Here is a 21260-nt window from a genome sequence, read left to right as displayed (position 1 = left end):
TGCAAGATATAGTAATAAAAAGAATTGAAGCTAATAATTAACTTCTAAGTGAAATGTGACAATACAGAATAAAATTTTCCAAAAATGACATTTTTTCTTCAAAAATACTTAAAGAATTTGAAGTTAATCTTATCAAGAATTTTTACTTCTACCTATACAAAAGCAATTTTAGTCAGTTACCATAAAAAATATATCAATTTTACATATGAAGACCCCTGATGACAGAGAGTAAAATAACCACCCACTAATAACCAAAAGACAATTTATCCGCATAGCTCCAAGGGACGAATTCTGTCAGCTATAAACCCAATTATACAATGACCAACATGTTCAAAAATAAATACATTGTAACCACACGTCTTTAGCTAATTGCTTCTCAGTTTTCTACTACATTAAATACAACTCACTTTCTGAAACAAGACACAGGAGAAAGAGTCCTGTGTGAAATCTCAAGAAAGCCAAAAACAATGTAAAACAAGTATGCTTAAACCCAGTCATTCTCAAACATATTATTCATAGAAAAAAAATGAATCAGCATTACTTTGGCCATTATACAGTTTAAAATGAAATTCTGGCAGTAATAATCTACATGGTTTGGCTACTGCAGATCATGAGACATTATATATCAAGCAATTATTTACTCAAGCACAATAGTTACAAACATGAGACTGAACATACACCAAGACCTATCTCAGTGGTAACCTTGTCAAGTTCCCTTTGGACCTCCTCAGTGTAACTCATTTTCTTTGAAAGACTTAGTTCTTTAGCAGAGACAGAGGAGACTGGAATACGCATGGAAAAGCACAAGAGAGTAAGGTTTTTCTCATACCAACCATCAGCTTAGAAACAACTCTTATCTGGTCTCATAAACAGACACCTGACTGTGCCTCCTACTGAGAACAAACTCCCCACCTTGAGTCACTGCAATACTGACTCCAAGGAGTTCTTTATTTTAAATCTTTTTCAGTTTTCTATAAACATTGTATATATGAGATGAGGACTTCTGTACTTCAACTTACATCCCTCTGATAATGAACAATTCATACATTTTCTTTAAACGTCAAGGTTTATAAAGTTATGTTTATAAACATTCCTCTAGTTCTCAATAAGTCCTAATCACTTTAAATATGGCACCAAACACTAACTGCTCAAAAATTTAAAGCAAAAAACCTAAGAAATTATCTAAAAATATAAACTGCTGAAATCACATATAAATTTACACCCATTTTATTACTTCATACACTGGCTACTTAAGGTCCAAATGTCTTTAATCATGGAAAACTAAACAGTTACAAGATGAAATAACTGGTCTTAAGAAGTATTAGTAAAGGTACATTAATGGTGTTTAGTGTGCACAAAAGAGCTTAAAAAATGTTGTGTGCAAGACCCCACAAAAGTATGTCGGGTGACAATGATGCCTCAAAGCATAATAGTACAAACAGTACAAAAAAAAGAGAGAGAGAGAACAAGAGAGAGAGAGAGAGAGAGAGAGAGAGAGAGAGAGAGAGAGAGAGAGAGAGAGAGAGAGAGAGAATTCAACAAAAAATAAGAGAAATTATAAAAGGTTTGATACACAAAATATGCGGACTTCATTAAAGCATACAAGAGCACGTTTTCTGCTGTTAAAAGCCCAGATGATCAGAACTGTTTCTACATTGCAAAAGGTGAACAATTCTGCTAGGTTGTTAATGTAACTGCTTGTACAGGATAACAAAAGAATGCCCCTGAATGTGCAGCATGCATCTTCAACTTCACAAATATTGCTTAAGTCTAGCAAGAATAAAAGGGTGCAAGGAAGAAGCGGGAACAATTTCTAACATCTCTCTCTTATCATACTTCTGTAACTAATAACACTGATAAGATCCTACTTCAGACTTCAGCAGACACTGGCCAAAAGGGGACAATTTGTATGGTTACTAGCCCCCAAATTCAGGGTTTATTAAACTTAGACTGTAATGTCCATGGTACACCATGGCAAAGAAGACACTAGATATGGTAAATTTTCTTGAATTTCTGGTGTCACCTATTCATCATTCCTAGCTAAATGAAGGTCAAGACCTGATGAGAACTGAACATAAAGCTGAAATACAGAAGTCCTTCTACAACAAAATGTGTAAAATATAGTGCATTACAATATTTTTTCACAACTGAAATTTTCACATTAAATTTTTCACAACAAGAGTTTAGTGAATCTTGAGTTGATCATATTAATGAAAATCAAATGGAATCTGTTATCAATTACACCTTGACATAAAGATACAAAAATACTCACAAGCCTAGTCTCTGTCCCATCAGGAACTCTAAAATTTACATAATATATATTTCAGAAACAGTAAAGGCAAATTTCAGAAACGGCTTACATTAACAAAGCCACAAGGATCTGAAGTATTTCTCTGTTGAAATGTATCTACAAACAGTGGGCAAAGTGATTTTGTTCCTATGCTGAGATTTCACTTTTGATAACTTACAAATTTCATTGGTGCCATCAAATTACCTATACTTTATAGGACTACTTCCTTGTATAGTTTCATAATATCTTCTTTTTATTTTTCACCAATATCTTTTAATCTCTTCCCCTTTGCAGTTCAGCTTCTCTGACCTACCCTTACTCCAACATATTACTTTCAATGAAAACCAACCCTTTTTAAGAATCTTACAAGGAAGTTGTCCCATGAAACAGTTTGATGATATTTAATTAAACAGCAATTATTCTAACAGCCAAGAAGTTCACTGAGAAATGATTTTCCCTTTTACAACACTGACCTGGAAAATATTTAGTGCTCTTGTGAAAAAACACTTGACTAATTTTCAAAGTGATTTGAATTCTTCAAGAAAGTATACTTATCAATATATTACTAAGAAGTACAAAATCTTTCTCATACCTAACAAAATGAGACTGCTTTTTGAATCTTATCCATTGTTAACAATACCAAACTCTCCATAAAGTAGCACTTTTAATTTTAATTTAATTATTAATTCATATACAATACCTAAAATACTTGTCAATAATATAAAAATTACCCAAATTACCATTCCCAAATTGGAAACTTCCACATGACAGCAGTGTCTTCAAATATGGCAAACTATACACAAATTTAAGAGTACCATTGAACTGCTTGAAAACTGAGGCACATTCTCTTATGTCAACAAAACTAAAATACAACTATATTCTGGAATATTCCCTAAATACCAGAATGGTTTGAGATATCCCATCCTATATAGACTTTGCCTTAACGTACCCTAAACCTTTAAGTACAAATTCAATGCCTATGTAATATTAAAATGGTGCATGGCCTGGAACTAGTAAGAAATTAATTCTAAACTGGCTTTGATATAAAGCAATAAATAAAACAAACTAGGACTCACTACAAAGGCTACAAAATAGGCTTTAGCTCTAAGTCACTAACCCACAGGGAGCTAGCCGAACAAAAAGTATATCTAAGGCTTTTTGACAAAAACTATTGAGAATTATATTTAAATATAAGAAAATCCTACCTGCCTGACATACATAATAAATTCAGAAATTCTTAAAAATCTATTCTTCACAACTAATGAACCACTGTACTAATTATTGAGCAGATAAGAACTACAGGAATCATAATTACCTCCCATTAATTTAATTTGAACTTGGGCAAAAATCTTTGTACCCTGATAATTACTGAATCATGACCAAGTAATTGATTTGCAAACTATACACTGAAGAGTGAACTAAATACCAAATATTAACACTCATCTTTAAAGTGAGTATGTATCAAGAAACAGTAAAGTATCTGGTACCCAACCATTAAAAATTCAGAAAAATACTTCTGTCCTGATACATAAAACTGCCTTCAGCCTGTATTCTGGTACTGATATACACCAGATGTACTATGTATGTCTACTTGATAATAAACATTAAGACCAATAAGCATATCTAGACAACTTGACAGTTGTTACTTATCAATCTCTTAAGAATTTTGTGCTAACAAAATATGTTCCCTGAGGCCAACTGGCTGATATAAAACTATTAGGATATTTAAGTAATGAACTACATATCCTGAAACTGGCAGCTGATGTTAAGCTAACAGGAAACTTAGATAATTAATTATATCCTGAAATAGCTGAACTACCTTATAAACACATTACAGTAAATTGATATGAAATTTAAGTAAAAACTATGTAGCATGAAACATACCAAGCTACTTGATAGCTGGTATTAAGATGAGAATTAAATAAATAAAAATAACTATGTAATATACCTTAAACCATATTTAACTACCTATGGCAATAGCTGGCATTTAACACTCTTCAGTGCCATCTGTAATCGTTACATTGATAAATTATATGAGTTTGATAGACAAACAATGAAGCTGGTCCTGAAGAATGCTTGTTGCAGTAGACTCTTCTACTATTCCACTGATTTTTCATCTTGCCAAGTGAGGAACTTTTGAATGAATGATCCACTTGCCAACTGTGGAATTTCTGCAAGAAATAAGGTAATTACATACTGTAAAGTTTACAATACTTTTGCTTACATGCTATTAAAATATGGACATCATCAACTATAACCAAGACCTAGGCATCTTACAACTATGCCCATATTACTAAGTGGTTCAATGTTGAATGTCTATAATATACTTTATGGACACCCTAATGAAATCCTATTTAGTTACAGCTACATAGTAAATGTTAATGTAACTACAATTTGATTTAAAATACAAATTTTACTGAAAACTAATGGAAACTTCTTAGCGTAAATTTCAGTCAGAAAAATAAAAAGCTAAATTGCATCAGTGAATTTTACTATTACCTTGGCCTGGCTACAGCCAATTTATGACCCAAATATTTCACAGATTCTGGCAAAAATTCCTTGCACAAATAACAAGACTATTTTGGATAATGCTTTAACTCCAAATCCTATCTCTTAGTAAAGGGCACACGATGAAATTAGGCCTCCAGAACTAAAAAGAAAAAAAAAATCTTAATCTACTCATCCCAAAAATCTTTGCTGTCCTAATTCATCTGATTAACATAATTGCTGGTAATTCAGCAAAGTAACTTCGACTTTCATTTCTTTCTAGTCCATTTTTTATTCAGCAAACTAACTTTCCCTTTCATTGCTTTCTAGTCCATAGGTCAGAGTATAAACATAAATAATAAGAGCTCATGTACACATGGCCTTACATTCTGTACTTATTACTCCTGAATATAATTTTATCTAAATTTTATATCTTCCAATGAACCTAATTTTCTGTCCATTATAAGCAACTTACTCAATACATTTTTAGGAGTGGCTGCAGTTTGCTGGGGCAACCCTGTCTTCGGCCAATTTTCTAGTCAGAACCTACCACTAGATGGCAGTAAGCTCTAACAAGAAAACTGGCAGAGGGACACACAACAAAACTGGCGACAAGATGAAAACTAATATTTATCACAACATTTTAGCAGTCATTTTTTACACATTTCTGATTTCAGTTTCGGCATGGTGGAATGGCGCTTTGCGCCTTATCTGCATTTCGAAAGATTCTTGTCAAGCATGTATGTTCTGGAAAGCAGTAATATTGCGCTGCTCGTGCTTCCCACAGGGGTTAAAGGAGACAAAATTTAATCTTTCTCAAGACTAACTGTTCCTTCCTTACACTGTTCACACAGACCACTAAAATTGCCTAAAAGGCCACTTTTCATCAGAAACAAATGCAATTCACTTTCAATGTCACATAATTTAACAAAATCAATAATAGTGACCGGATTTGCAGCGGCAAATTGAACGTGAAACGGATGGAAAGACGCCATGTTAACAGTTTGAATTCTGTGCTAGAATGGGGTCATGTGGTCGGGTCGAGGTCGAACTACTTACCTATGGGGAGGGATTTGGTTGTTGTTCGGTTGCCCCAGTAAACCATAAACTACCCCATTTTTAAATTCTTACCTGTCAATTGACAGTTTGATAAAAACTGCCCAGGTTCACCTAAGTATCTGGGCTTTATTAAACCAGTTGACATTAAGCCAGCCCCAATTGCAGGAAACTCTTCTGTGTGAGCAAAGCCATTTGATATCAAACCTCCTCAGCAACTGAAAGAATCATGTTAAATCATTTCACCTTGAACCACACTTCCCTTAAGATTCATTCATACAAATACAGCATTTGATTATTCTACAGTCCTATAATACAAGTACTGTACTTTGTCTTTGGCCTATCAGCTTCCTTGCAGTCAACTTTACAAATACTTCCTGTGAATTACCTGAATCTACCTGATACATTAGATTCATAAGAATCCTAAATATTCTGTTATATCAAAATGGAAAAAAGTAACTCTGGCTTTCTCACCCATTGCCAAGTTATTGGGAGTGATGTCAATGGTCATACTGGTATCTCCTTTCTCACCACCGAATAATGCAAATGGCCTCTGTGAAATAATGCCACTCACCTGTTTCCTTTGCTTTATGCAAGCTCTGCAAACATATTCTAAGTCTTTCAAGTTTCTGTTACATCACTCTAAACCACCTATTCCATGCAAACCAATATTGTCATTATAACATCTATGCTTTGAAGATTAAGGCTGTAGAGAAGTAAGTAATTCTTCAATTTCCTAAGTCTGCTGCATAAAAACACTCTGGACGGGATTCCTCTCTCAGATATGGAAGTAATCTTGACAAATTGCCTGTTCTAAATATGTTGGGGGAGAGTGGGAGGACTTCACATACTATCAATATATACTAGCTTTTTACCTAATGTGGGTTTGCACTTTTGCGAGTTGAGAAATCAAGCAAGATGGTAATTAACCTCAAAAGCAATTTTTGAAAACCTATCTTACAGCTTCTAATCCAGTTTAAAGTTAATTAAAAGATAAATCAAAACTGGAATGTAAGCCAGCAAATCTTGAAATTCAAAACTAAACTTATACATACAATAAATTTATCTTAATTTCTAAACACTTATCTCAAATTTGACGTATAACCTTCCCCACAAACTGTAGATCAGCAACCTCCTAGTCTCAGTCTGAAATGGAATTTGGTCCTTCAGTACTGATTGCACAATATCAAAGGCATTTCTAATATTTTGACAAAGTATTTCATAAATTTGTAAGAAAAATCACTCTCATAATTTTTACACTACTCAAATACAGCACTAGTAATTATATCCCATCCAAACTCCCTTTGGTTGTTAGAAACTTCTTTAGCTAAAAAAACAAAGGAAATGGTGAATATTCATGATTAATAATGTAACAAACTAAACCCACTTGGTTTCCTAAGAATACAATCCTTTTATGTATAGTCTCAAAGTTATACCAAACTTTTCCCAGGAGACAAAACTTCTGTGAACACCAATATTAGCTCAGGAATAATTAATGCTGAACATTAATCCAGTAAAAACAAGTGCTGTAAATGGCAGCCAAATTCTCAAGCTAAAATGCATGACTGAGAAGTTGAAAGTCAAACAGGAAGCAGAGAACCACTATAAGGAGAAGTGCCAAGAGAATAGATTTACTTTGCAAAGCAGGAAAGTCAGGTTTAACAAAAGTTATTCCATGACATCCAAGTACCTGAAACCTTAATAATGAGATTAAAACAAGAAAATTCTTTCATAATACTGATTTCTTAAAGCTGCCATAATCACTCCTTCCAGGCAACCGAGAGTGCAATTCCTTCATTGATATGGAAGTGGACAGGGCAGGCAATGTAATGGATTTATCAAGCTCTGACCAGAGGGATGCAAATAGGGGACTTAAACCTGGAAAACTTAAGTTGGAAGTGGAAATACGAAAGCATGGCAATGTTGGTTACGTTAAGACATTAAGTCAACTGGAGAGATGGAATGGATAGGGCAGATTGAGATGGAAAATATACCATCATAACTTTTGCTCCTATTGCATCCCCTCAATGAAAATGTCAATGCATAATTGCTAAAGGCTTCTGTAAACCTTTGGCAAAAACATTGCTTCTTTGTGTTACATCTTGCTTACCGAGTTCCCGAACAAGGACAGTCTACTGACACAAATAATGATTAATGGAGGAGCAAAATTCATGGAGCATATAAAGTGCAGAAGATATAAAAAATCCCTGACTAGTATGTATCTCTGAAACTAGGCAAGGTATGTTGGACCCTAAAAAAGAAATTGATGGGTAGTTAGTGGTAAGGGTTTACTATAACTTGTCTAAATGACAAAATATATATTCATATTTTTGACAAGTATCAATGCTAGTTCTTCACTCCTTCCCTTTGGCCCTCCATATCATTATTTCCTTCTTCATACTTTTCATCCACTCCCTTTGCTCCAGCATCCCCTCTCATTTCATATGAGCTCTAGGTTATAGGCAGAAAATTTATATTGCTGTCTCGATAAAGTTATCTGCAAACTGTAATTCACTAATATAAAATGGGTCCTCCTGATAGACAGAGCGAGAACCAACAGATTAAAGACTGAATGCTCAACTGAGATAGCTTGGGTTATGTGTCAGAAACTGGTGTGAACAGGACCATAGACTAAATCCAGTACCTAAAACCAGGAGCAAAATTCCATATTGAAAACCGATGATGAACCAGTAATGATTTATTGCTTTCATGATTATAACAACCACAAACAATTAAAATCACAAGTAGGCCTACTTAGTCTACAGGATCACAATTCAAACCAACTTGTAGACATATTTAGATCAGTTTAACTCAAGCTTTCACCAACACCAGTCTGTTATTTTAAAAAACCTTTTCATCAATAAATGCAACAACTCACATCAAACATTCCTTTAAACATAGTAAGGTAATATCTGCACCTAATTAGCCGTCTGATTGTAACCTCAAAATATATATCTCTACCTCAGTTCTCCTAACTACCATCTGTACATTTATGCCTTGGAAGTACAGTATTGACAAAAATATACCTGAAAGTCCTTTTACACCAGTATTAAATGTCTAGGCTACACCTGAATTTCCAATTCAAAGTTTTTGTAATTATTTTCAGTAACCTTAAATTTTTGTTGGTGAAACTTTACTTTAGTTGCCTGGTCTGATTCACGCCAGTCGCCGACTGGGACACGTTACCGCCTTTTTGGGGGGGTCCTGGGGGGCAAAGTCAGGGCACGTCGCCCTAAGTTAGGTTAGGTATGTAAGCTTTGGTTAAGTCAGTACCTGGCATTATAGTATAGGAGTCGACAACTGGTGGGAATCAGTCCGTGCAACTAAAGTAAAGTTTTACCTTTTGTCTTAGAACAATAAACAATGGCCTAATGCTGTTCCTTCTAACCTACTCTACCATTATGTAAATTTATCCGGAGACCAAAGCTGAAGATTAATTACTGTATTTCATATTCATTTCTGTGCTACTAACACTACTTCAAGCAACAATGACTATGGTTTGCAATTAACCTCCGCAATGTCACACGCCTTTCCTTATCCTTTTCACAAACACCAGTCACCTTCAGCTTTGCTACACATACAACATTGAAAATATCCAGCAAGTTTTATACCTTCACCTCAAAAGTACTTCACTTTCCTTAATGTATTGGTTTATATATTTCCTGGCAATGACTCAAAATTAACATAAAACGCCCCATAACTACCTATTCTAGAGCAGTACAGGTACACTAGGCTACAAGCCACAATCTACCATAGGCTGCTCCTAGAATAACTTTTAAAGTTTCTTATGTATATTTGCCTAACCTCAGTAAGGAATTACATGGATGTTTGATATATAGACAAATTGACAAAAGTGGGGAGGCTATAGTGGCGAATGTGGCCATAAAAAGTTGACAGGCTCAGCAACTCTTTGCAGTTGTTTATATACTACTTTAATCAATATCAATGAGCTAATGTACTAGAGGGACACTTACGTTAAGTATAATGAAGCATAATAGCTGGAAACATGATCCAGTTGATGATAGTCGACAATAGTTTGGCAGCTCACTAACTTCTGTCTGGATTCCAATAATGTCTTCCCAGATTTGGAAGTTAAATTCATGTTAAACTTATCGAGTTTAAGAGATAATACTTGAGGACCTGGTGACACAAAAACTTTTAGAAATATGCAAAGATAATATCTGTTGTCATATTTATGTTATAGCTTCACTTAAAGTAAGGTCCCAGAGAAGAAGATTCCTTCTTTGTCTTGCTAATGTGTGAACACAATACAAACAAAAAAATAGCTAAATAGACGATTCAGTGTCCTGGGATGGAATAAATATAAGAACTGACAAATATTCATCACTAACGAACTTAGATTTTACCGAAGACAGAGAAATTTCTGTGGTGGCCTTTTGTTAAATGAGAGTGCAAAAGAAGACGAACTTCTAAATGGGAAACGAAGCTAAAACGGAAACATGATATTCAGAAATAGTCACAAAAATGAACGTAATATTATTAATAAGTTAAAATTATTCATTTTACGTGAAAATACGTAAGATATATGTCTCAGATCTTGTAAAATTTAGGCCTGTTATCCTCTTGCCAATTCCTGACACCGCCGCTATGGACATCTATTGACAATTAGAGTAACTATAAAATAAAAAATTTGTAAATAGTAACTGACAACTGGTTTGCTTACACCGAAGCTGAGGCCCTTGATTTCAAGCAAGATGTGAGAAATTATATAAAAGCAATATGAAAAAATAATTATAAAATAAAATTTAATTCGCATTCAGGCAATATGTAATTCCTCTTTGCTCGTGAACTTGCTAAAATAAATAAAACATAAAAAACTAATGGAAACTATTAGAATCAAGTGTCTAGAAATAATTAACTATTGTCTAATCTTTTATATATTCAATATAAAAATAAAATTTATTGTAAATTTAAACAAAATAAAATAAAAACTTATTAAATACTACTATTTTAGTGTTAATCGTAATATTAAGTCATATTTTACTTAAAAAGCAGGTAATCCTAAAGGTATTTTGCCAAGGATATTTGGTAAAACAAACAGACAGACGAATTTGAAAACTAACATTGAAATAAAAGTAAAACACAATAAAGCATTATAATAATTAAATATAAATATATTGGCAAGCGATTGAATTGAAATAAGTAACCATGAATATTAATTTCTCGATAAATTAGATTTTAAAGATAAATTTCGATATTTATGGACGCACTGGTGAAGCTGTACTATAAATGTTGATGTAGACATTACCAAAGGTAACCAAAGTAAAAAAGTAAATACAATGGCAGTGAAATTGTCATTTAGGAAATGGAGTAACCTTAGATGGAATGGAAATCAATATATCATAATTGGTATTACATTACTTCTACAGGCACATAAGTGACCCACAACAAGATCATCTGAAAATTTAATGTAAAGTGATAATAATAAAAACATAATAATTGGAATTTTTTTGCAACTAAGTAAGACTTTATTTATGGCTTCGAGATGCTTTGACAAATTTATTATTGTCCAACATGTAAAATTAGTTATAAGCTTAAAGAAATTACACACAAGCTACTGATATTTGTGGAATTGCAGAAATTAAGTAGAGAATAATTGAATAAATGGATGACTGTCAACTTTCCAAAAATATGAACATTTAACCTTTTTTATTGACATAATTTAATACTAAAATCATCCAGTCTAAGATAGATTAAAGCTAAGATATACAAATCTGTAGGTATCACACTAAAAAAATGTATATTCATGTATTTAAAGAGCTTAATTCCATTTTTGTATCTTTATTTTAGGTCAGTTTCCCTGTTAATAATGCGTTTACATTTTCTTATCAGCTGATCAGCTTTTCTAAAAAATTATTGTCTTCATCTTTTCAGTAAGCTATGAAAATAATTTAATATCAATTAAACACTTAAATTAATAAAATTTCATTTAAAAGATACTAATTTTACAGTAAAAGTATCATATTTTACTTAAAAATGAATAATCTGTGAGGATTTTAGTTATAAGGGTTCTGGTAACACAAACAAAGCAGACGAATTACTGGACAGAGAAATACAAAACTTTAAATTTTAAAATCTACATAATCAATAGAACAATGCACGATCTCTTAGCCTATTTGATAAAAACAGTTGAATGAACTTAAGTAGTGCTTTCACTCACACGACCTGTAGCCTAAAGTTAAGCAATACTGGGACTGGTCTGTACCTATATAGGAGGCTATGAAGAAATATATAAAAATATTTGTGTGGGTAGGACATTTGATTACAAACGTCACTCTAGATGTGAACCAGGTGGAACTCCTTCCTCTCAAGTAAAAATAATTGTTGGTACAACATAGATAGAGCTCCCTTAGAAAGTGCCAATACTTTGGTGTACATATAGAAAGTACAGACAGTGCTTGATATTTCTTGGTTGACCCTTTTCCAAGTACTGACCAGACTCAGTGATAATTGATTGACAAAGCTGGTTGCATGCATGCATTTGGCAATCAAGAAAAGATTAATCAGGACATTATTTTGGCTCTTTTTATTGTTTTACATGATGATATTTTACGTATTCACTGTTTTTCTGTAGAGTGTGTAATGTTAAATTTTCTTCTTGTGTGTGTGTGTGTGTGTTTTTTCTTCACTGTTTACTTTGTTAAAACGATAACAGCAGAAATACTTGTGATTATTAAATTTTCAGTAAGATTTGGCGTTATTTAGGCTAAATAACTATGACGATAATAATATCAAACATTTATTTTTACTATTTAAGCATGACATTAGAAATTAGGACATTATTAGCTCTATCTCAAGTATAATTAATTGTTTTTATCCTACATAAGCCTAGTCTGGCGGTGAATTACGTACCCTGACTGTCAGAGAGAGAGAGAGAGAGAGAGAGAGAGAGAGAGAGAGAATGCAGGTCATCACATTTACACTCAAAGTTCATGGCAGCCAAATATATCGTTGTAAGATATTATCTTCATCATTATTCCATCACTGGTTCATATACCTTCTCTCTCTCTATGTTTACAATCGACTGGTTTTATAAAGAAAAGTAAAACCTTGAAAACAGAAGAAAAACAGCTTTTTCTTACCTCTCTGTCACGGTAAAGGTTCAAACATCACAGTACGTCCACTCACTTTCACTACTTACGACATACTGTTCGATTAATATTTAACGTTCAAAATATCAGGGTTGCCAAATGAACACAACAGCTTTTGGCCAAAATTTAAAGAAAATATGGCCGAAAATGGCCACCCTGGAAAAGTATTTGGCCCAAGATATAAAATGATTAAATTGTGTGAATTAACATACCAGCAATTAACTGTGCATAAATTATGCCTATATATTCGATTACACGTCATCAAAAATACTTTCTACTTAAAATACTAACAGAGAAACAGCTGTTAAACTGACAGCATTTCCTCAAGATATTGAATATCGTTCTTTTTCTGCAGTCGAGTCGTAAAGGGTTTTGCTGTTGAGCATTTGTAGCATTTCTGGAGTACATTTCATGACCAAATTGATCATTCATGGCCACAGGGTTCAAATAATGGCCAAATTTTTTAAAAATTGGCCAATGTGACAACCATAGGTCTACCTTCAAAAAATGTTTAACCAGGGGCTTCCTTCTTCTCCCAACTCACCGACACTTCGAAATCTCACCTAATAAGATTGACAGATTAAAGAATCTAGTTTTGATTGGCTACGAATACAAGGGTTTTACTGACTAATACCGAATATCCCGTTATCGCCTATGATTAATTAATTGGCGCCATGATCTGTTTGCGTCCATGGGCCGAAATCCAGTAGTATCTACAGGTCGCTGTCTTACTAAAGCCATGTATCCAAGAAATCAGCAGTTATCGAATTGACACTCAGGTTCCATAGGACAGACTTGGCTTGCATTGAGAATCCTCTTAAAGGTAGTCTAGGCTGGGATAGTGCCATTGTTGGTACAATGTCAGAGTATAAATGGATTTAAGGCAGTAAAACGCCTTATCCTGCCTTTATCCGCAAATGTGGCTTGCCTTTTTAATAATCCCACTAACATTATTATTACTTATTTATTCTAATAAATCTCAGTAGCCTTACGCTGGTATCAGGTTGTGCTCGTCTATTTCAATGTTTCGGCGAAAGCGAAAATTATACTCAGATTTTTCCCACAAAATTCACGGAAAGTTCAACCTAGTTCTTGATCACCGAAACCATATAGTATTGTAGGAGCCTTTTTCCCTTAACAATACCAATTAAAGCATCAAAAAGTATATAATTTACTCATATCTATTGCTGTTTCTCAGATTCTATGATTATATTTGGTTTTCTCCCTCCTTGTTAAGTAATTGTAATGGTTCTTTACTATTCTGTAATCTTCCCGTACAGTACATAGTTTCCATCTTTAACCTTTTCCACTTGTCCTGCTCGAGTGTCTTCCAACTTCAGTTTCAAGGTCTCACCACTGAATCAGGGTGATCTGTACAGGTACTAACTGTCGTACATTTCCTCATCTATGGGCACTCTTCTCTTTTCTTCTCTTATATTAAGACATTTTACAGTCTGCTCTCAACAGATTTAAGTTACCTGATTACAATATCTAGATCTTCATTAATTTTCCAAATCACCCAATTGAAGAAATGGTGCAAAGAGAAATTGGCTCTTCCTAAAACTTGTTTTCTTTATCACACTGTCAATAATAGTATTCTAAATGTTGTAGGCTTATGGACTGGAGAAATGGTGCACTTCTCAGCACTAATATCTGATACATTGTTATTTATTAAGTCACTTAAAACAAGATGAATGACCAGTCAAAGTTGTTCCACAATCAATTGGATTCTATTAGCTCATCAAAGACAGCTGCATTGTGACTTTGTGCCATCCATCCATAAGTTCAAGTCCCCAACAGATATAGATTTATTGTAAACAAGGCCTATACAATATACACTTCACAATGGTGGCCTAAAAACAACAGATTCTCTGATCTATTTTTAATTTTATCTCAATATATTTAAAAATACTTACCAAAGTTCTCTAAATAACTTCAAGATGGGAACAACTACTGATAAGACAAGTCTAACTTCTCCCTAAAACCCAGCTGCTTTCAGAATATGAATAAGAGGAGTCACTTTTGCTACCTTAGGCATACCATTCATTTTACCCATGTATCCTAACATTTACATAACTGAACAGTATTTGTTGCTATTCTGTACATAAACACATCCAAAAGGCTTTGCAATTTCTCAAATTCACCCAGTGGTTGGTATTCCTGCCTTTCTGTCTCACACACATTATACACTTTACCTAATTTTAACTCCATCAAAAATAACTGAAATAGGAGAAGAGATCGAGACACGTTCTGATTTTGAGATTACGTACTGACGCAAGTTTGGACCAAGGAAAAGGTTACTTATTCTACACATTATGCAGGGACTACTGGTAAGTGTTGTTACCTAGAAAATTTATGGATATGGATACACAAGTTTTATATTCTTATGATCCACTTCTAATTGCCATTCTTGATAACAAATAAAAATACCGTATAACCTTTAGCATGATCCTTAGACTTACTGCTACTCAAGAAACCACCATGAGTGAATAAGTGGCAGACTATCCTATGAGACTAGCTAACTTTCAATTGGTTATAGAGACAATTTCCATCAGTTTCAATCAAATGGCTCAATTCCCCAACTCTGTCAGACAAAGCATAAGTGGTCAGTGATCAGGTGGGTATACAGCCTGACATATTCTTACACACAAAAAACTGAATTTTTTTAAGCAAAACTAATTTTCCCAATACTTACACAGGCAATTTCATAACCACAAAATGGCCAACTATTACCTGTGAAGCAAATAAGATTTTCATAACTCATTTCTACTACCTATTACTTTTCCCAGTAAGGAATTATACACCAGTATTCCTTGACATTGCAAGAAAATAACCAAATACTGTACTTTCCGAGAGGTATTATGATGAAAAGAAGGGAAGCTGAGATATTTCTATATTGAAAACATATATACATTTTACACTTAATTAGCTACTGTGAAAATGACCAAAAAAAATTGTATCCTAATATTTTCAATAAATAATTCTCTAAGATTAAATCAAAGGTATACAATTCCATATTCTTCAGCATACTATCATTATACATATCATCCCTGTTCCTTATGATCTAGCTTCAGAGTGCATAGTTTCAAAAATGAACTTTAAGAATTCAAGATGCTACGAAGGTACAGACAATATGTATTTCTGTAGAAAAAAAATAAAAAATAAATAAACAAAGTAGGAAACATGTTACAAACAAACATTTCCAGGCCATAACACAAACAAAATTGCTTTTTCATTTTTTCAGTCATTTATAATCAACTGACTTGAGAGGTGTCATGATCCCATATCATTACTATACAATACACATCTACCAAAACCGCTGCACGTGAAGAAAGAACCATTTCACTTTGTTTAGTTACCCATTTGCTACATCCTGGTATATCTGGGGAGGTATCTATTTGTCTAAAATTACTCAGTTAAGGACTAGAAGACTAACATTTGGACTAATGATGCGGGTAATGCAGATGAGAACAAGCATAATACAAGCTTCAAATGAAGAGTGAGCTGCTGCCATGCCTGTCCGTTCAATATATATCTATATTTTCAAAACAGCAGATACAACAAAGGAGAACTGTACAGTATCACAACTTGAACCCTGTAGTAAAGATGTATAGAGTAAATGTAACAAGCTTTCCATGACTTGCATTCACTAGACTAAATGGCGAAAGGCGTGCGACAAATATACAAAAAGATTGATACTCCAGTCATGACAACTGATGACAGACAGGGGTAGAAAGAATAGGGTCGCAAAAGCAGATGGGGAAAGAAAGAGAGAAACTGTCTTCACTTAATAACAACAGTCCAATAGATATGTAAAAGCAGCATGCTAGTTATGAGATCATGTTCTCTTCTTGTTTGAGGCATCAATACTTCTCGATTCATATTACGAAATAGTAAAATATATATAAATAAAAGGCAGCCAAAGGTTTTTAAAAGGCAGCCAAAGGTTTTTCTCGGTGTACATTATTCTTAAAGGCAATATGATTTGAAATGAATCTTACAACCAAAAATTTTAATACTGAACCTTCCCAATGATATACAAACTTTTATTGACATTCGTGTTCTGTTAAATTGAGGTACAGGAAACATTATTTATATACAACATAATAATCGCACAGTAAGGAAGGTGCATCAGCATGTGTGGCTTACTAAATTAATTAGACCAACCTCCTATCATGTATTTTCATCCAAAGCCATATTCACACAATAAAACTTCTGGCATATCAGTGCACGCTGAAGGATAAATTTGACATTGCCTGGCATTGTCATTAGTGTGAAATAATTTGAATAAACTAAATTTCTTGTAGGATTTCAAAGATAGCAACGTATACCAAGAACACTATGTAAAATCATCATCAGTTCAAATCCTTGATCCTTTCAGAACTATCCAAGTCATGGGCTTGAGCAAACATCTACATTTTCTGATAAATTACATGGCAACAAATTCACCAATTACAATTAATAAATATAAAGTACAAATGCCTCTACCTAAAAATGCTTTTTACACACATGGCTAAAAAGGATTATTTTGTTGTTTTACATACCACTATTGTAGAGGTCATAAGTTCAATGTGAAAACTGCCATGAACATGAAAAACCACAATTTGAAAAATACCATAATTTCACATACAGCTTTGAAACATCATGTCTCTTGTGTAGAAAACACTGAGCCTTATTACTAGTAGTTTTAATAACTATGACTTGTCAGTAATCATTTTGAAGATAACAAGGACTCCAAGTGTCATAACATATTTTAGCCTTTGCACCTTATTGTAAAGTATTTAGTAATTAAGTGGCTAATTCATTATTATAATTCTGTAAAATGGATTAACACTGTTTCTGGTGCAATTGTTATTATGTTTCTGGCAATTATTTAACACTTCAGTACTTTTTTTCTTTATAAATTTGTCTTTACATTTATGTAAACTAGGTTCTTTTTCTGCACCATTGCTTGATCATAATATTTTTTACTATAAAGAGATGGCATGCTATCCTAAAATTCAAGTGAAAATATTCTCTTTCCCTGGAATCTGCTTTTTTTTTATATTGGGAATCTAGAATTTAGGTGTTTTGAGATAACAAGGAAATTTGATTTTCAGCCAAACTTCCACAATTAGACATACATATATAAAGCTCTTTTCATTTAAGAAAACAACTACTAAAAATGTGCACTTACTAGAGCATCATACATTATACTGTTAATTTGAATAATGGCTCAATTCACTGCTAATCAACACAATGATTTGTCACCTGATGTTTCTTCACACCTGCAAAATCTTGCTTCTTTCATCATTTCTCGTATCGACTTGACATTTGCATCCAGAATAGCCAACAGTCCTGAGAGGAATCTTCAGGATTTGTGGTGAAAAAAAAAAATAGGATTAAACAACACCAAATGATAACTGATCATGGTTGGTACACAAAAGTCTGGTATACATAAAAAATAAAGCTTAATTACTGTACAGCTTTTCCCATCCTTCTGAATACTTTACTGTGCTGATAATTTAATCTTCACAACCACAAATTCAAACCATGTGGAATTCAAACCACATCTAACCTAAGAACGAAAATAAATTGAAATTAACTTGTACCTCAATATACCAGAAACCCTCCCGATATATATATCCAAACTCAATAAGATACACGAGGACTAAAAGCATTCTACTCCAGTTTGTTTTTGAGTTACTCTTGAAAAAAATATAAAGGCAAACAAGTCTTCACATTAGCTACATGCATCTTTGCACTAAATCATAATATTTTCAACACCTCACAATCACTGTAATTCCTTACTTAAAATATTTTCCTAATCTTGTAATTATCATAATTTCTTCAATCTTGAGTATGTGTCAATACAAAATAATAATGTAGAATAAAACAACCACCATTTAATATAAATAGAAGATTCATTGGATATATAACACAGCAATCTATAGAATATGTGATTTCCTGTACACTTAACCCCATAGTTTAGAGGAATCTTGTACATGGAAGACATATGCGAGAAAAATGAAATGTCGAATTTGTTCTTGAAGATGAGAGTTCAACTAAAGACTTCAAAATGTAAGTCATTTACCCAATTTGTTCCGAGGAACAACGAGCATAGACATGAGATCATAGGCAAAACAAAATATCTGGGTAATCCTCATAATGCCTTAAGAGTTATTTCAACTGAATTTTAGTGAGCATCTTTGACGTGACTATACAAAATAAGGCAAGTTTCTAAATCAATTTTCATTCAGATAAAAATACAAAAGTACAGAAAATACTCTGCAAATGTCTTAACCTCACTTATACTACTGCAAGCAACAGCAGTACTATTATACTGCCATGACTGATATGACCAGGATTACAACTGGACAGAATTAGCTGCTTGAAAAGAACTTGGTCCAATATTTACGGATTCCAGATATATAAATATATACATATATATATGCAATATATATATATATATGTTTATGTATATACAGGCATACATAGTTAAATTAAAAACCAATATAACAATGTATATCTACAGAGATTAAACAAAAATTACGAAAGATTACTACACTTTAAAATTAGAAAAATTATATATGAAAATGGTTCCATATTTAAAAACATATAATGGGCCTTTAAGATGAGGATACATCCTACACCTAGGTAATAATAATAATAATAGAGAGAGAGAGAGAGAGAGAGAGAGAGAGAGAGAGAGAGAGAGAGAGAGAGAGAGAGAGAGAGAGAGAGAGACTTCTGTGTGATTAAATAATGACAGATGAGAGAAGCAATGAGTTCACTACCTTACTTCCTCTGAAAACTTCTTAACCAGACTAACACACTCTTCAGACTAATTAACTCAACAGGATAAGGTATTCTTTTTTTTTTATTTTTTATTTTCTTTCCATCAGCCATTCTAAGAGGATCCCATGCTCTGCAGGTAAATACAATGAGAATGAACATATTTTGTGAATATAGAAAAATTACTTCAAATACTGTATATATCTGTACATAAAAATCTTGGTACCATATAATAACATTTTCTGACAATGTTCAAATGTCAAGATTCAGAAGTCTATTTTAAGTACAACTTTTTCAGCAAGGTTGGTTTTACAACTTGACTACTGTTCCATGATATGAAAAACTAACTCTAAAATTATAGGTTCATCTGTCACATTTGCTGCAGCACGATGAATGACAGGGATGAGTTCGGTATCGAGGTCATTCATGCAAGGAGCTGGTAAGCGGCTACCGCTGCTGCCTGCTTCGTAACCAACCTGCAGGAGATAATGTGCAGATATAAATTAACAATACTATAACACTCAAACATTTTAAGACAGTTTCAACAATACTTTAATTACAATCCATACACAATCAATTATGAATGGCTATTTAACAAACCATATTACAGTACTATATTCTGCCTATACAGAGCCTTGTGCCACACACAGATGGACCTGATGATTGCAACCATCCAGCTATTTGAACTGTCTTGTTCCAATTCACCTCTTATTTATGAACAAATACTTGAGGCCAGCCTTGCCAAGTCTCCATGTGCAACTCAGTGATCTGATTATACTACTTTATAAAGCATACCCAATGAAAATGACAAACACGTCAAGGGAAAGCAGATCTCCTTTGTGAAAAATCCCAAGATGCATGATGATCTTGGAGAAGAGGCTGCAAATGGAGATTACAGATTACACCTTGTGAGAAATCCTTGATTCCAATACAAAATGAGGCACTTATGAAAAGCAAAAAATACTTCTTAGGTTTTTCATGTTAACATAAATCTAAAACACAATAACAGTTCACGACTCCCTGGGTTCACATGAAGAATATATTAATGAATGTAAACAAAACTTGGAATACGGTAAAGTTCAAGTTGGATAATACAATGGAAGAAACTGTTCAGGTCTAAAATCCCATTCATGATATCTGACTGGAAGGTTGTTGTTATAGTTTAATGAAATCAATTGTTTACATATCTACACTCATAGGGCTCCCCCAAAAGATTCACTAAGATATATGAAATTTACGCTGTCAAACCAAGCACTGGGGCACTGTTGGCTATTCAGAATTTATGACAGTGAAATGAGGAAGCTGGAAAGGCTGGACAGCAAAATAGATAGATTCAGAAAATAAATGATTGATACAAGGATCTAAAGAATAGTTCAGAGGTGTTGGGCAGTACGACTCAAGTAAGGCAGCTGGAAAGGAGGTACAATAAAAGGCTAAAGTGTGGATGCAACCATGGGCAAACACCCTTAGTAATGCTTATAAACTGAAATATAGAATTTTGGCCGAAGGCCAAGCACTAGGACCAAAGAAGTCACAGCACT

The 21260-nt window shown here is 33.4% G+C and overlaps 1 protein-coding gene across 9 annotated transcripts in view; it reads right to left on the bottom strand.

Moving 5' to 3' along the window:
- Nucleotides 1–19882: 19882 nt before the first annotated feature.
- The window catches only part of Sara (Smad anchor for receptor activation), a 41394-nt gene continuing 40016 nt past the window's right edge, over nucleotides 19883–21260 (bottom strand). For all 9 annotated transcript variants that reach the window (XM_067131689.1, XM_067131691.1, XM_067131695.1 and 6 more), the window contains one exon: nucleotides 19883–20195. In XM_067131689.1, coding sequence (XP_066987790.1) covers nucleotides 20040–20195 — 156 coding nt within the window. In that variant the 3' untranslated portion in view covers nucleotides 19883–20039. The remainder of the gene's footprint in view (nucleotides 20196–21260) is intronic.

This window comes from Macrobrachium rosenbergii, chromosome 30 (assembly GCF_040412425.1).
Source record: "Macrobrachium rosenbergii isolate ZJJX-2024 chromosome 30, ASM4041242v1, whole genome shotgun sequence".
NCBI lineage: Eukaryota > Metazoa > Arthropoda > Malacostraca > Decapoda > Palaemonidae > Macrobrachium > Macrobrachium rosenbergii.
Note: the sequence above shows the minus strand (reverse complement) of the source record. Positions and strands in the feature narration are given on the sequence as shown.